The 17,985-nt window shown below is 39.1% G+C and overlaps 2 protein-coding genes across 2 annotated transcripts; one reads left to right on the plus strand and one right to left on the minus strand.

Annotated features, from left to right (window-relative positions):
* The first annotated feature begins 1,469 nt into the window (after nt 1-1,469).
* LOC105355601 (uncharacterized) lies at nt 1,470-7,041 on the plus strand. Its single transcript, XM_023962810.2, has 4 exons — nt 1,470-1,751; nt 4,778-4,856; nt 5,353-5,585; nt 5,718-7,041. Exons 1-4 carry the CDS (start codon nt 1,726-1,728, stop codon nt 5,833-5,835), a joined length of 456 nt encoding a protein of 151 aa, XP_023818578.1. The 5' UTR covers nt 1,470-1,725; the 3' UTR covers nt 5,836-7,041.
* Nucleotides 7,042-9,716: 2,675 nt separating this feature from the next.
* On the minus strand, nt 9,717-17,985 carry LOC101156518 (uncharacterized). The gene is made up of 3 exons (XM_004076325.5): nt 17,594-17,985; nt 16,227-16,353; nt 9,717-12,691 (listed from the first exon to the last, which is right to left on the minus strand). Exons 1-3 carry the CDS (start codon nt 17,837-17,839, stop codon nt 11,154-11,156), a joined length of 1,911 nt encoding a protein of 636 aa, XP_004076373.1. The 5' UTR covers nt 17,840-17,985; the 3' UTR covers nt 9,717-11,153.

Genomic DNA, 17,985 nt, shown 5'->3' on the forward strand with positions numbered 1-17,985 from the left:
TCGTCAAAACATGTGTTTTTCCTTTTTTTGGGCAGTGTTTTCTTTTCTACCTTTAATGATTTCTTCTGTTTTTTGACAAATAGAGAATGTTGCTTTAGTAAATCAGTTTGCTCAGTAAGTCTGCTTGCAGACTCTGTTTTGTATACAATATCAACGCCATTGTTTGGGTTTTACACAAGAAGCTCCAGAAGAACCACTTCTATTTTTAGTAATCCTTCACTTTCATTTTCAAGATTTGATGCAAATTTGGTGATGATAACAAACAATGGAGCCATATTTAAAAGGTGTTGAAATTCTCAACGACCACTATAATAAAAAGTCTGATTCGACTCCAAAACGTATTAGTGTAGTTCTGGGCAGTTTCCTTTAAGAGGGATCTTCCGTTGAGCTCCAGATGGAGGAAGATTATTAGTGATCTTGTATTTCTTCCATTTTCTAATAAGTGCTTGAACAGTTGATCTCTTCTGAAGAAACTGTTTGCTTAATGTAGATATCATTCATTCCAGTCTTGTTCAGGGGTACATTCTTGTCTCTGGTGTCCTTCGACAGCTCTTAGGTCTTGGTGCAGAGGCTGCAGTCTGACTGTTCAAGGGTGTGGACAGGTGTCTTTCATACAGATAACCAGTTCAAACAGGTGACATGTATGCAGGTAACAAGTGGAGGATAGAAGAGCTTCTTGAAGGAGAAGTAACAGATTTGTGAGGGATTGAATTCCTATTTTCTGCACCATCATACAAATAATTCCTGAAATCTTTTTTTTTACACTGTGTCTCTTCCAATTGAAGTGTATCAATGACAGACAGCCCTCTCATCTTTTATATCTGGACTTGCAAAATCGGTGACAACACAATTTTGCCTCACTGCATTTGGCATTTGGAGATATTTTTGATTTTAGACTAAAGTCAGTTTTGGAACCAAATTATAGACATTGTAAAAATACACTGCATTATTAGGGTTTAAATAGAAACGTAGTTGTTTGTTTGTCAAGCCACCTAGTGGTTACACTGTGAATTGAGCTAACCTTAGCAAATATCAATCAAACTTGCTTCAATTCGGAAGTCAGAAATCTTCTTTTTGGATCTGCTCGTTTCAGTGAAAGCAGCAGCACTTCTACGATTATGTGACAGCACCCCCTGCTGGTTGGACGAGAACGTGATTATTATTGTGTAAATGCAGCCATATCTGCTTTATTTTGGTGGCTTTTCCTCCTTTGCTGCTAATCCAAACTGTTCAGAATCATTTCTCTCATCCTCTGTTTGTTAATCCGGCAAACAACTGCTGAATGATGATGAGGCGGAGTTATTCTGAGAAAATCTCCTGGCATTAATCATGATACACTATTAATCACTAAATGATGAGAAATGTGCGCAGGCAGCACACCTGCTAATCTGCGTGCTCGAGGCCTCCATGATGCTGCACGCTCACATGTTACATCAAGCTTTTGTTTCTAACTGAGCCTGACAGTAAGCCTGTCTGCTGAAGGAGCTCCACTGCACGGTCAAGAGAATGGCCAGCGTGGCGTGCGTCACTAAACAGGGCTCTGTGGAAAAATGAAAGGAGGGGAGGAGAAAACACTGACCGGGGAGGTGGGCACTGTGAGGAACCTGTGACCTGGACAAAGAGGAAGAGGAAGAAGCTGTGCGGTCTCTGAGAGGGAACTATCAAGTTCATTTGGTGTTGTTTGGGTTTTTTTTTTTTTTGTGATCTTGAGTTTTTTTGGGGGATATGAGTTGTATTCCAGCTTCACACAGGTAAGCTACAACATTTAAATACATCTTTTTAAAACCATTTTAAAATTCCTAAATGCTTTTGGAACATTGGTTATGTTATTATTTTGTTAATTTAACTCTGCAAATACAGGGTGAACTCAGTTTGACAAAATAGTAGCAGAAAAACAGTAGTTTTTTTTAATTGAAACATTTATTTAAGCATTTTATAACCAAAATCACAATTAATTGACCTCAATCTTTTTAATTCCACTTATGCATGCTAAACATGTCAGTGTGCAAAAGCAAACCAAACTACAGTGTTGACATCACTGTCAGACACTTAGGCGTAGTTTACTTTACTTTGACAGCACAATCAAATCTTTATTAACTAAAATCAAATGTTCTCTTAATTTCTAACCCTTCCCCCATCTTTGGGATTGTCGATAATGCCTGCTGTGTCATTAAGGGCTTATCTGCAGATTATCTCTGCAACAGAGGCTCTTTCCTTAGCTTCAACCCCACAACCTCTACCAGCACCGCCTTAATTTTTATCGGTGCACTTGTTTCACTGTTGCCTATGTTTTAAGGCTGGAAATGTGTCAGTGGGCTTTAGAATGACAGAATAATTCACAGAGTTTGCTAGAAATTTATTGAAACCTTTAGGCAAAGTTACGTTTAACGGAAAAAATGCATAGAAGTCTAATGTACCAAGAGGGTTGTTTGTGGTATTAAATGTCTTTCAAATAATCAACATTTTCAATGTTTAATTAGTAATAAAAAAGATTTAGTTAAAAGACAAACAATTATTTATAAACAAATTTAAGAAATGTCTAAAAACTGAATATGTATCTGAAGATATTTATTTACATTGATGTTAAAAATTAGGTACTGTATTGTCTGTGTATGTTAATATATATGTGGATACATCTATAGATGTGTATATAGATGTACTAAATACGCTTTATTTGTATTTATTGCTTGTCGCATTTTGCTTTTTAAAAGCTCATAATAAATTTAGCCCAAATATTCAAATTTTCTGTTTTGGAAAAAAATAAAAACGGTTACAAATAAATAAATTCTCTGAGTCTGACCTGATTTTGACCACACTGACCACACAGATGGGAAAAAATCTTTTTTTGTTTTTTTTTTTATGAGAGAAAAAGACAAGAGCCACAGGCCTCTCAAACGTCTAAACTGCTGGATCATTTATAAACTGGATGATGCTGGACAGTGCAGCTTTGTGACCAGAAGGGAGCCACAGATGGACCATCTTCATTAGAACTCGTGCCTTAATCAACAATTGAAAACCCAAATCTCACATGAGCCAGCTGTCAAATAATCAGCACAATCTCTCCTCGACTTAAAACTGCGTCAGAAATGCTGTTGGATCTATCCAGAACGGTCCACCCCAGCGATTGTGAACAGCATTAAACTTGAAGGTGTCAAAAAAGGTAACCAGAGAGAAAAAAAAGCAATGTAAAATTCATAATTTGTGGCAAAGAGTGTAATTTAATTTATTTATTTAATTTCAATAAAAAGTACATTCTTCTGGTGGGGGTTTGATTTGATGTATTGGTTCGCTGCAAAGATAAATACTCAACAAAAATAACAGATTAATCAAACTCATTTCAGAAATAGAGACATTTATTTGGGTTATGTTAAACACACAAACTTAAAACGTCAACATAAGCATTGACGCTGAACAATGTCAGCATAAACATTGAACAACACAAAGATTGAAAAAATATTAACCGAAAAAGGTGTCGGGTGAAGCCAAGGCTTCTTTCCCCTTTTTAAAAAAAAAAAAAAATAAACATGTTTAAAATTGCAATCTAATAAAATAAGCCTTACTGAAAGTTTTTGTTTAATTGCAAATACAGGTTTATGCTTTGAAATGTCAAGTCAATGATCTTAAAAATGTAAAAAAAACTCAAAATGTAACAAGTGTCAGAACATTCTTATTTGTTACGTGATATAAATGACTTTTAAAAAACTTTTTTATATAAAAGGCAAATTCTTGCATTTTAAAGTTTTTTTTTTAAACTAGAGCTCTACGTACAGAGATGCTTGAGTTTAATCATTTTTACAGAAGTTTTGAATTAAAACATGTTGAGAACCACGGATGATTATTCTGTATTTTGATTCATTTAAACGCTGAACCTATTAAAACTGACCACACAGATGGATAATGTTCTTTCGGTTTCTCTTATCTCGGATTAAGATTTTTCGGTTAAGTGTGGTTTGATTTCAATCTTACCACATGACTATCATCATTTTTCACGGTTCATAAATGTGGAGACGCTATATCGCTTTTCAAGTCGCTGAGTGTTATTGCTGCCAGCAGTTTAACGTCCCACTCTGATCATCGTGATCCATGGTTAAAGCGTCCCTTGTGGTCTTTTAATTACAATGATGCTGTTGGTGTTTTTTTTTGCCAGAATCCAAAGGATATAGTTTGTGCCGAGTGCCAGTAGTTCGTTAAAAATTCCCCTTTAGGTTCTGAGTGGGACCAATGCCAGAACCCCTCCCCCTTCTTCCGCCTTATTTTCTACGTCACAAATTCGCTCTTTTTCAAATTGCAATTTTTATCTGCTCCTGATTTTGAAAAATAAATACTCAGAAATTAATATTTAAGCTGAACTTTCCTGATAGACGTCCTCCATCATCAGGAAATTGATACAAGAATATGTTAAAAACACCAAAAACATGACTAAGGGTCTTCAAGTTTTATTATCAGTTATTATGTAAAATGGATAAAATGAGGCACTTTTATGTAAGTAATCTCCTTACATTTTTTCTTTTTGAGTTGTTTAACGCATTCAAAAATGTAATGAACAATTTTTGCAAAAAGTGGGAACTTAAACAAAAAAAGTAGGATTTTTGTTCAATCGTTTGAGCCACTAAAGTTCATTGCTCTGACATTTTCCATCCTGTCACAGATAACAGCTAATCTGGCATCATCTTTACAGCAGACCAGTTCTGCTAGTTTGGATGATTTCTTTGTATCAAAAGATGCATTTTATTTTCTGCTCTGGTTTCACCTTTTAAAGTTTTGTTGTTATTTTCAGTATGAACGCCATTCTCAGTCAAGTGGATTCACAGATGGATGAGGACTCAGGCCAGAGAAGAGGCAGCAAAGCCTATCAGGTCACCGTCTAAATATTATATTAAAGTCCTGTTGTTGTTTTTTTTCCAAAGCTGGAAAAAAACCACATGTATCAAGGATAAAAATGAAAGTTCAGTGGAACTGACCTACTTAAATTTTGTACACTGAGCATTTTGCACCATTCAAGACTTTTTAGTACTGTCTGTCTATGTTAAAGTCTTATTGGATATGAACTCATAACCTTCCAATCTCAGGGCAGACACTCTATCACAAGGTCTATGAGCTAGTGTGTTCAATGACAATGTTTTATTCTATTCTGATTTTAACTGAAAGTATCAAACTGGAATTCTTTCTGTTTTTTGACAATCCAAAATAAGTTCTATTAGATTCATTAATATGTTTGTACAAAAATGTTGAGATATTTGTGTATTTTAGTGGGTGGAGTTGCTTGTTAATGGGTTTCAGCCGGTCAGCAAAATTGAAAAATAAATAAAAGTTTGAAGGAGAATTGAGAGACACGTTTTCTTTCTGCTTTAGATTTTTCCTGAAGTGGATATGGATGACAATGCCGATTATCCGGAAGATTTCCTGTACAGGCGGGAGCGCCTCCCCTCCATTGTTGTGGAGCCTACCGAGTGCTGTGAGCAGGAGAGCGAGGGGCCGCCCTGGCCTCTCTATCAACTGAGCATGGACGAGGAGGGGGAGGACAGCGGCGCCGAACCCACAGAGGGGCCTGCAGATGGAGAGCATCAGGAGGACATGCAGGAAGGGTCAGAACCGTCCTTATAGTTAGGAATGAAACTCTTTCAGTTTAAATATTTATAGCTAATATGTCTCCATTTTTTTCATCATGCTACGATATTTGATGAGCTTGACAAAAGGCTCTGTTTTCTCTGTTGCAGCTCCAACAGTCGGAAGTCCTCCATCGTCACTTCCCAGAGTCAACTGTCCCTGTCTCGACTGACCCCACCTGCATCCCCTGCTGCTCCCGAAGCGGCCCCACCCGGCTTGAGGAGCTGAATCGGTGTAAAGACAAACGGCTGCAATGAACTCTGCTCGCTGCCCCATTCATGATTTTTCTCCCCGTCTGTCACCACCAGAAAGAACGCACACTCAGAAGTAACAAAATCTGTTTTATTCACATTTTTTTCTCCTTTCTAAATATATATCAGCCCCTCTGCAGCTTTTAGATTAAGACACTGCACACTCTTGTTATCATGCGTTCTGTTCGATTGGATTAAGAGGGACTACAGATGAGGATGCAGCCAGAGATTTCAGATTAAATTCAGATCCTTAATCCAGGTGTTGGACTTTTGTGTGACCATTCGAATGTGTTTCTCTCTTTAAAGGGACAGGATGTACTGCCCTGTTGTTGTTTTTTTTTTTTTTTTATCTTAATTCTGCAGGATTGGTGAAAACAACATCTGCAACATAAATCGAAAAATTTAGAAAAGTCACCCTATTTCTATTTTTTTATCCTGCAAACATTGTTTCTGCAGGAATGCATCTTGGGGATCATCTCCAATGGTCTGATCTCCACGATTCATGAGTTCTTTTTGTGCCAGAGCTAAATGAAATGAAGTACTTTGCCAAAAAAAAAAAAAAGAAAAAAGAACCCAGCAAATTGATTTCTAATCCAATTAATTCACAGGATAAATGAAAGGTTAACAGGAATCTTTTTTTTTTTTTGTAGATGGATAAATCTGAAACATCTACATTTCCATCTTTTTCCTTAAAGTTGGATCATTTTTATTTTAATTTTTTGCATAGCCCAAATACACAACAACAGTCGTCTAAACAGTGCAATAAACTGAAAAAAAGCCCTTTAACTTTTGCGTATGTCCAGTGTGCAAGCTGGAAAAGAAAAATGTTGATGTTGTACATACATATAGCTGATTTAATGCAACATTTCTTCCGTAAATGCCTCTATTTTACTTATGTCTTCATGTCATCTTTGAGCTGACATGCTTTAGCAACAAGAGGGAAGTAGAGCAAGACGTTTCCCTTGCATCAGGTCCAGTCACAGAACATTTGTGTTTGTTGTAACAATGCTCCTTGGTAATAAATCCTTCACTGTTTAAAACTTTGTTTGTTTCCCTTTTAAATGGACCACGTTTAAAGTACAGTCCTGTCACCTGCTGCAGAATTGAGTATCTGTGTTGCAAAAATGTAAACAAAAATCTTTATAATTGTGTATTGATGTGGCAAATAAAAAATAAAATAGTATAGTAGGCTCTACATTATTCTGAATTCCTACAGCTAAAATTGTAAAAACACAAAAAGATTAATATAAAGAAACAGAGATGAGGTTCTGTCTATTTTACTCCATGACAGAAGATATTTGACATGGATTCTGTCCTATAGCTGTCAATCAGAGCCTTTGATTAACCTTATATAACTATTTGTATAATATTTGATACATGCTACCTCATTAGCATGATTCAAACATTCCTTAACCCTTGTGCTATTCTAGGCACTTTAACATTGGGAGTTGGGTCATCTAGACCCACTATACAGTGCGCTGAACCTTTTTTCTGCAATGATTTGTGATCTTCACTGGTGTCCATGGATTACATGAAATCTTTCCACCTTTGTCATGGTAGGGAGAACACGTCAATGTAAGGGTGGGGTCCTCTAAGATAGCATAAGGGTTACAAACTCATTGAATATAATTTGGTCCATGTTTTCATTCATTCCTCTAGAGGCAGTAGAAGGGCTTTTTCTGCTCATTACAAACTGGCTGCCTCCATCAAATCTCAAAAACGCTTTTGGCGGGAAAACAGTTTCGATTATATTCAAAACTTTGGAGTGAGAAAAAATCTAGTTTTATTTGATTTTTTTTTTTAAATAACTACTTGCAGTTTGAAATAACATCATTATGTGACATCATTTTAAAAATGTATCAAATTTGAGACAGTGGGTGTTTTTGCCCTTTAAATAAACATTAATTCCAAAAATATTTAAAATTTTTTATCAATTATATGTCTATCTAGTGGGTTTTAAAGTGTTAAATATAATGTGTTGTCAATTTCTGTTACAAAATAAAATTAACTACCCAAACTACCCAGCATGTGGAACAAAACCACTACAGGTTCACACAATATTCATCCACCTATCAAACCACAGAGCTGGTTTGATAGGCAAGTAACAAGTTGGGACATCATACACAGTATATTTTAGATCTAAAATTTAATGAGGCTTCTTGATTCTGGGGCTGTGGTTGGTAATTTTTGACCCGTAGGGCAAGGGGAGTAAACAGAATGTTAAGACTGCACACGGGCTAATAGGAGATTCTGAATTGCTCCTTGGTGTGCATGTGAGTGTGTGGCCCTGCAACAGACTCAGGGTGTACAACACTGCTCTAGTACACCCATGGATCAGAAAATTACAATTTATTTTAAAAAAGGGCAAAGATCTTAGTAAATACCTTAGTCATACATGACATAATTTATCCTATGATTAAACTCCCAACAATCCAGCAGTTAAGCCTGCATCTTGGTTAACAATTTCATTGCATACAACTAGTTAACACAACAGCTTAAGTCTTTCTGAATCATCAAACTTTGCAGCAAACTCATGAAAGAGAAACTTTTTGTTCTTTTGTTGAAGGTGACCCAACATGAGCATGTGCTGATGCTATATCATACTGCTGCCACATGGGGGCAGTCTGTTGCATGCTTAAAGCAATCTGCAGTGTAATGGTTGTTTTGCTGCAGTTGTAATAAGCAAGAAAATTGTTCTGTTACAAACTGAAACCAAAAACATTGTGACTTTTATGTATTTGATCACGTTTTTTGTCTTTGATAGAAGTGAAAATGTTTTATTTTTGAAGAAAGAGGAGTGTTACCTACTTATGGCTTTAACCTGTGGGCCATCACCCTTGTAAAAGAGAGGGTATAGGCTTGTCTGTCTGGGCTCACTGTTCTTTAATTTTTTTAAAATTTGTGTCTGGATAGACGATGTAGAATCCCTCCCTTTGAATTCTGTTTAAAAGAAGTGCTCCCCTGCTAATAAAATCTAAACGAACTGAGCTGAAGAAGGAAAATGTGGAAAGAACACAGGAAAAAAAAGACAAGTCTCCCTCTTCACCCAAATAAAAGCGTCTCTGTTTTCCTTCTCTCACCATTACCCTCTGTGCCTGGCTAATCAAAGCCATATGTATGTGCAGAAGGCCCGCATTCAGACTCCTACTCCTTTTCTCTTTCCCCTCTCCTCTCCCATCGGTTTTCTCTCTAAAAATGGGTTTCTTCTGGAAGCTCTATACCTCTGTGTTCTCCCCTCCTTCTCCTCCTGCTCCTCATCGTTTTTCTCTTCTCCCCTTGCTCTTTGGCGAAGCAGGAAATGCTCCAAGTTCCTGGCCCTGTTAGGGGCCATGTTTCTCCTAAGCACAGACAGATGGAGGGGATGAAGGAGGGATATTAGGGAGAAATACTGCCAGCTGAGAAAATGTTAGTAAACCTGAAATATATCAGGGGATTTTGAATGGAGATGAAAGAGTTTAACCAGTTTCCTATAAATAATTGGGCTTGAGCTCTGCCTCCTCCCCATTTCCATCTGCACAATGTTTTTACTAATAATGTGAGCGCCTGAACTCAGTCTCTGTGTCACGGAACAGCACTAGAAATCCTCCTGATCGTAAACAATTTACAGGAGTTTTGCACAGTTATCCTTATTAGGACTTAACAAGTATAAACATACATCAATGCTGGGAGAGAAAAATGCATTTAGAAGCTAGAATTTACACATAACTCTGTGAGAGCCTTTGGGCTGACCTTAGGGAGCAAAGGCAAAGCCTCCTTGATGTTCCCAGAGATAAAAAGCTCAGCAGAGAAGGGATGGAGGAAAAACAGCCAATACTTTTCAAGAAGCAAACAAACCTTAAAAATCGATTCACCAGTTAATTCTGGTAGTATGATGCTTTTTTTAATTTTTTTTTTTCAAAAAGATAGTCTTTTCAAATAATCACTGAAGAAACAATAGAAATGGCTTTAAAAACAGGAAGTACGAGGCTTAGGTTAAAAAAAAGTTACACTTTATAAATATTATGTGCTTGTATACTCTCACTAACATTATGGTTGTAAACGTCTCTTTATTTGTAGTTTAATCTTCATGAAAATGGGGTTTTTAACATGTTTTTGGGGCATTTGTCTGATGATGGAGGACATATGTAAAGAAAATTCAGCTCAAAGAGCATAATAAACACAAAACAATTCACGTGAACAATTCAAGCAAATTATATTTCTGAGTATTTCTTTGTAATTGTTGTAAATTAGAAGTAGACCAAAAAAATGTTGTTTGAAAAAGATTGTATTTGGGACGTAAAAAATACACTGGGTGGACCACAGGCGGGTTCCCTGCTCAAACAGAGAGCTCTCAGCAATGGAGAGGGGAAGGGGGGGTGGAGTTTCTCTGCACCAACAGGTCCTGACCACAACTCTGAAAGAAATTTATGTTGAACTATTGCCGCTCTGCAGAGACTGCATCCTAGGAAGCATCACAGATTTTTTTTTTATTTTCTTTAGGCTAAAAACGACACAATCGTAACTAAAAGACCAATGGGAACACTTTTACAGTGGATCGAAAAATGATTGGAGTGGGTCTTTTAAGTTCTCTAGGAACTATGGCCATGGATAAAAGATAGAGCACGAGCTAACTTCCTTTTTATTTTGGAAAATAGGATCATTCCGTTAAGACCAATCTTCAGACCATTATAGCACTAATCCCACTGCTTCTCATAATCATAATCAACACAGGGAATTACAGCAGAAATCCTTTCATGTAAACATGGACATTTTGTTTGTTGCCATTAGTGAAATGCACTTCTAAAAATGTAGCCCTATAGGATATATTTAGACTAAAACACATTACTCTTATTTAAACTGATTTGAATTTGAATCAGGACTATCTAAACAAACTGAAATCGGTTAATTAAAGGTGAAGAAGTTTTACTTCCATCTCTGTCACCTCCTAGTTAAGAGAAAACAATCCTTTTCAGATTGAGTAACATGCACAAATATATGTCATCTTCTCTCAAAAGGTGAGGAAGGTTAACGTAATTAGTTTTTTTTAATTGAAAAACTTAAAAAAAATCTTAATTTGAATAAGTAAACCACACGATAACATTGAAATATTTTGGACTTAAAAGAGTTTTTGCTGATACATATGATGCAATAATTGGAAAGTTGTGTATGAAAAATTAATCCAACTTCAACATTATTAGGAATTGGAGAGTGTAACTGTTTTTTGAAACACAAACATTGATACATTGGTCCTTTGATGCCCTATTCGCTAAGACTAACCCCAAACAACCAACTAATAAGCTATAGTAGATGTGATCTTCATACAGTGGTCATTACTTTGAGTGAACCAGTGCGGAAGCGCAAGATCTTCTTCTTCAGAGCGTGGGAGGCTTTTATTTTGACAAATGCTTTGGGTTGCAGAGGTGCTCCAAGGGAGGAAGCAGGAGGCAGCGGGGGGGAGAGTTGGGGGGAAAACTGCCAAACCAAGCCCCCACTCTCATCTGAGTCACTTGATAAGGAGCTGGAATCTGTTGGGTCTGGCTCACTGGCTGTGGACTCAGACTCGCCCTGACCTGCTTGAAAATCGTCCTGACACAACCTTTTGTCCTTCTCAAACCGACTCTCCACAGCCTGATGATGGTAGGAGTACTGGTAGTGCGTAACAGAAGAATGAGTAGGGCGGGGTTTTCGTACGCGCCTTGCAAAATGGTTTGACGGTACAGACTTTTGCGTGGGTGGTGGCATGGTGGCGTGATCAACCCCGTCTTGGCTGAGCTCCTGGATAGACTGGCAGCGGTTGTGGCCGTTGTCGCTCTGCTGCTGTCTCTTGATCCTGGATTGAGAGCTGCGGCTTCCCTTTCCAAAGCTTCCACTTCGTCCACCGTCTTTCTCCACGGAGCTGCACTTGCGATCAGAGACTCTTGGAAGGTTGCACTGTACCTGAGATCTGTATGCTTTCTTGACTACTTTCTTGGTAAAAGTACTTCTGTCTTCAATTGATCGGCATTTCTTTGGGCTCACATTGGACTTGGAGTGTTGGATGTGTGACGGGACAGACTGCTGTTCCTGATGGAAACATGGGTCTAAGGAATGGGCACTTTGGTTGGTTTTGGACCCCTCTGTATCCTTGTGAAGGCTCGGGACATGGTGTGCTCGGGAGGAATTCTGACAGGGATGAGCTGGAACATATTCTGCACTGACCAGCTGTTCCTCCAGAGAAGATCTCTCATGAACTCCCGTCAGAGCTGAAGGGGATGGATAGTCCTTGAAATGCTGGGGTGAATCTGTCTTGCTTGAGTGCTGGTGTGTGTGTGCTACTCTGCTGTGTGGATGGTCCAGTGAGACAGATTTCAAGGTGTTTATAATCGAAGCTTGTCTAGGCTTATGACAAAACCCCAGCTGATGCAGGACATTTAGCTGGTGATCGGTTGCATCTTCGGAACATCCCATCCTTTGATGGTGGGCCTGACCTTGACCCTGCAGAAACACTCTCTCTGAGCACTGAGATGTCTCTTTCAGGGAAACTTTTCTTGATGACAGCTGCTCATCTTTGCAGGACGAGCTAACTTGTGTTAACACACTGACAACTCTAGCTTCATTTGTCAGGCTGGTGCGGGGCTTAGAGGACCTCAAGGGAAGAGCCTGGCTCTGGATAAGCCCAAGGGTCTCTGTTTTTGGGGGTTGCTCATAACTCTGGTGACTGGCTTCTTGTATCGTATCCTCAGAAACAATGGGTTGTCTTGCTGGCTCTGAAAGAAGTATTTTTTCCCTCTTTGTCATCCGGCTTTTCTGCGGGTTTGGGAGAGAACACGGGATGACGAGGTGGTGATCTGGTTCAGGACATGTGTCTGGTTCACCTGAGAAACAGAAACATGAAAAAAATTACCATCACCTTTTCAATTTATGATTATGATTAAGAAAATAAGCTCAAGAATCAGGTCCCTCGATAACAAAAAAAAAATGAAGGCACTTCATAAATACCAAGGAAATAACAAGGTAAAACAGAACAGTTAAGAAGAACCAGACGAGGAGGCCTCATTTGACTTTTCCAGTAACACCTGGTCTGTATTTGTACAGTCACTCTCCCCTTTCCAGTATTTGAATAACTTCCAACAAGAACCACTGCCAACCCGACAAAAAAGAAAACATACATACTGTGTGTTAACGCTCGTATTTTCTTTGCAGTTTAAAATAAAATTAAGAATGTTGCAAACTATTACCATTCTGCTTAACACAAGACCATTTTGTCTGTGGGTTTTTTGTGTTCATTCTCTGCGCTTTTCAAATTAAATGAGTCACGTGACCAACAACCAGATACCAATGACTGCCTTGGGCACTGCACAGCAGGCGCCACAAGGGGTCCCACAGCTCATCAAACGTTTAACGTGTCATGCAGAATTGTTGGATCCACAACCCCTCTGTAAAATCACCAACCATGATTTCCCTTCATGAATCGCTTCATCTGTAGCTGCTCCCACGTGTAAGGAGATCGCAGCTTCATGACCTGAAAGAGACGCCAATGTCTCCTTTGATAGATGATGATGAGCGATAGTGCCGTGGCAGAAATTTGAATATATTTACTGTAAATCAATGTGTTGTTCACATCCGTCGCAATGGATTTGATTGACTTATCACGTGAATTGTTTTGTGTTTGTTATGATTTACAGTGTAATTGGGAAATTGAGTTTTTTCACATTTTTAGAATTTCAATAAAGTTTTGGGCATTTGTGTAATGGAAACGCAGCGAATGTTTCGTTGTTTGGTATCTGCTCTATTGACAGGATGAATGTTGAGATGAGCCAAAAGATTGGTAAAGGATTGGTAACGCTTGGTAATGCAAAGTTACCCACAATACCTTGCTGATGGTCTGTTGGTCTGAACAGTATAGGTTCCTCTGCAGCTGCTCACCAACAAAGGACTTACCCCGAATTTACACTGGTCTGTGGTGTGACTCCATGGCGTTGCGTGAGGAGTCTATCTTACGACTGTCAGCTAGTTTACATTAACTCTGTTGCGTCTCCGGCCCATCCCCCCTCCCACCAGATCCCAGAGGAGTGGTTTGTCCTGTAGTTCATCCCACTGTCTTTGCTCACCCAATCACTTAAACGATCAAACCCTATGCCCTCTCTTTCCTGGGTCCTTGTAAAATACATGTTTTGTTTTTGAAACTCCACGATTAAACTCTTGTCGTCCATGGAGGTGAACTTCGAAGTTATGGCGTAAGCACGTCACCGGAAATATGGAATTTATTTTAATAAAAGTTTTATTTTGAAACTACAACAGAAGATTTTATTTTGAAACCCAAACCTGTTTCCGGTTCCCCGGCTTTTGGCTGCAAAATTTACGCGTAAACAGAATGGAAATAGAACTCCTGCATAAAGCTTGTGTTGTGGAGAGCCAGACGTGGACCGCAAACATGATGGAGACGATGTAAACATTCTGATTGATTAATGAACATTGCATTTTTTGTGTCAACGCACTGCAATGGAGCCGCTCCGCAGACGGACTGCTGGAAATCAGCCTTAAGAGTCCTCTTAATAAAAGCCAGTAACGCAGCACATGTTTTACACAACACTTTAAATACTGTTTTCTTCTTTCTTTTGGACTAATTTGGTGTGTAAAGCCAATAACCATCTGCACAAACTGTTGCTCATTATTTAGCAGCTGTTGTAATGATCACTTCCTTGTTTCCATCTCCTGCTGTTTCTCTACTGTAACGTTGCTGTTAAAACCACATGTAAACAGACACCAATACCATCTTTCAACCAATTAGTTACAGTCAGGACCATAAATATTTGGACAGAGACACATTCTTTCTAATTTAGTTTCTGTACATTACCACAGTGAATTTTAAAGAAAACAACTGAGATGCCATTGAAGTGCAGACTTTCAGCTTTTATTCCATGGGTTGAACAAAAAGATTGCATAAAAATGTGAAAAACTAAAGCATATTTTAAACACAATCCCTTAATTTCATGGGCTCCTAAGTAGGTGGACAAATGAAATAACTAAAAATAAAATGGTCATTACTAATATTTGGTTGAAAACCCTTTGTTGGCAACGACAGCCTGAAGTCTTGAACTCATGGACATCACCAGATGCTGGGTTTTCTCCTTCTGAATGCTCTGCCAGGCCTTTACTGCAGCAGCTTTCAGTTGCTGTTTTTTTGTGGCTTGGCCATTCAAGAATATTCCACTTCTTTGCTTTAATAAACTCCTGAGTTGCTTTGGCTGTATGTTTTGGGTCGTTGTCCATCTGTATTATGAAACGCCGCCCAATCAGTTTGGCTGCATTCACCTGGATCTGTGCAGACAGTTTGTCTCTGAACACCTCAGAATTCATTGGGCTGCTTCTGTCCTGTGTCACGTCATCAATAAACACTAGTGTCCCAGTGCCACTAGCAGCCATGCACGCCCAGACCATCACACTGCCTCCACAGTGTTTTACTGATGATGTAGTGTGCTTTGGATCAGGAGCTTCTCCACGCCTTCTCCATACTTTTCTCTTGCCATCATTCTGGTAGAGGTTGATTTTGGTTTCATCTGTCCAAAGAATGTTTTTCCAGAACTGTGCTGGCTTTTTTAGATGCTTTTTAGCAAAGTCCAATCTAGCCTTCCTATTCTTGAGGCTTATGAGTGGCTTGCATCTTTCAGTATACCCTCTGTATCTACTTTCATGCAGTCCTCTTTTTATGGTAGACTTGGATATTGATACCCCTACCTCCTGGAGAATGTTGTTCACTTGGTTGGCTGTTGTGAACGGGTTCCTCTTCACCATGGAAAGGATTCTGCCATCATCCACCACTGTTGTCTTCCGTGGACGTCCAGGTCTTTTTGCGTTGCTGAGTTCACCAGTGCTTTCTTTATTTCTCAGGATGTACCACACTGTTGATTTTGCTACTCCTAATGCTGTAGCCATTTCTGGCATGGTTTTTATCTGTTTTCTCCGCTTAATGATGGCTCCTTTCACCTGCATGGAGAGCTCCTTTGACCGCATGTTGTCTGTTCACAGCAAAATCTTCAAAATGAAAGCACGAGTCCTCTTATCAACTCCAGGCCTTTTATCTGCTTCACTCATAATGACATAACAAGGTAATTGCCCACACCTGCCCATGCAATAGCATGGAAGTCAATTGTCCAATTACTTACGAGCCCATGAAATGAAGGGATTGTGTTTAAAAAATGCTTTAGTTTTTCACATTTTTATGCAAACTTTTTGTTCAACCCATGGAATAAAAGCTGAAAGTCTGCACTTAAATGGCACCTGAGTTGTTTTCTTTAAAATTCACTGTGGTAATGTTCAGAAACTAAATTAGAAAAAATGTGTCTCTGTCCAAATATTTATGGTCTTGACTGTATTTTTTACTGGTAGACGCAGAGTTGATTCATTTACCTGAAGTGAGTGGCCTGTCCTCCTCTTCATCCGAATTGACCGACTTGACCTCAGTTTTGATCTTCAGTTCTGCTACGTGCTCCTCTAAAGATGACCTGGAGTCCACATGACTGAGCTGAAAACGGCTCTGAAACAGGAGAGGGAAATGAAGAGCTGTTTATCAGACATTATATTAGTCAGAATAACCATTCTTGCCCTTCCACCTGTTTTTAATATGCTAATCCTCTAGCATTTTATTTTTCTGTAGCGTAAGTTATTCAAGTTATAAACTGACCAATCAGATGCCTCAATAAAAGTATGTCCAACGATGAAACATTTAATTGACAGATTCTCCAGAGCCCGCTTTCAAGTGGTAGGGGTGTGGCCTTCATACAAACTCACTTCTGATTGGTGAGAATGGTTGCCATAGAAAAGTTGATTCAGCCCGACACGGACCATCATCTTATATTAACTGGTTCTAGTGTGGCAATGTCTGTTTCGCAAAAAAACAAATTGATGATTTGAGCAGGAAGTGAGCCATTGCTAACCCCTGATCTATCCTAGGCACTTTAACGTTGGGAGTTTGGTCATCTAGACCCACTAGACAGTGCTCTGAACCTGTTTTCTTCAATTATTTGTGATCTTCACTGGTGTCCATGGATTACATGAAACCCTTTTCACATTTATCCACCTTTGTCATGGTAGGGAGAACTAAAAGGGGCAACTACCCACCCAGCATAGTATACTCCCCCGTCGCCCCCCCCATTTTTGAGTCAATATTAGTATCACTATTGACAAAGGTTAAGAAACAAGCTTCTGTAAGTATTGTCAAAAAGCAAAGGCAAATATTGAGCCCCTCAAATTCCCTGTGAATGCCAGCCCATGTGGGCTGTCAGCACCCTGACCCTTAGCCAAAAATCCTCGCTAATTCCATGTTATGGAAACTCATTAATAACTCATCAATAATAAAACAGTTGGAAATATTTTGATCCTTTCATTTGAAACTGCCTTCCACTCTGCTGTTTTCATTTGCCCCCCTCCTGCCCCTGGTTTAGTTCTAGTTTTAACCTTAGAATTTGGCTCCATTAGATGTGGACTTTCCCAGGTTCCAAAAGCAGAAAAGTTTGACTTTAGTAACGTTTTGCTGAGTATTTTCTCTCTTTTTTTATTTTTGTTTTTCTAGTTGTATTTCTGTGATTGCCCATCACAAACGTTCACAACCAAAGTTACAGAAATCTAATCTACATTTTTAATACAAAAAATGCATTGCCACTTTCTTCTACATTTAAAAGTTAAACACACCATCATGCATGAGATGCGTTGCACAAAGTTTGTCCTCCTTTGGGGTTCATTTGTGACTCTTTCAGCAGATGACAGTAAAAACTTACTATTTGGCGTGCATGGCCCCCCGCGATGCCATTTGGTGCGTCTGGTCGTCCTGACAGAGGGGAGTCCCCAAGGAGCAGAGCTCCGAGGACCAGACTCTCCTGCCTCTGTTTGAGAAGCTCCAGCTCATACAGACCAGACAGGCTGGCCTCCAGGCGCTCTTTATTCCGACTGCGCTCTGCTGCTGCCGGCAGAGGGAACGGCGCATACACGACTCCCAGAGCGCCTGGGAGCTCCACAAAAGACATCCCAGTTCCTGTTCTCCTATTTTAAAAGAGGAAAAACCAAAAGGTTTGGGCTGAGAATCTGTAAGATGTTTACTTCTACTCCAGAAAAAAGTTGACTGCAGCAGAAGTAGCTTAACGGAGTTCTGCGCTTTGGGACCTCCTTCTGC

This window comes from Oryzias latipes, chromosome 14 (genome assembly GCF_053564925.1).
Source record: "Oryzias latipes strain Hd-rR chromosome 14, Olatipes_Hd-rR_3.1".
Lineage (NCBI taxonomy): Eukaryota > Metazoa > Chordata > Actinopteri > Beloniformes > Adrianichthyidae > Oryzias > Oryzias latipes.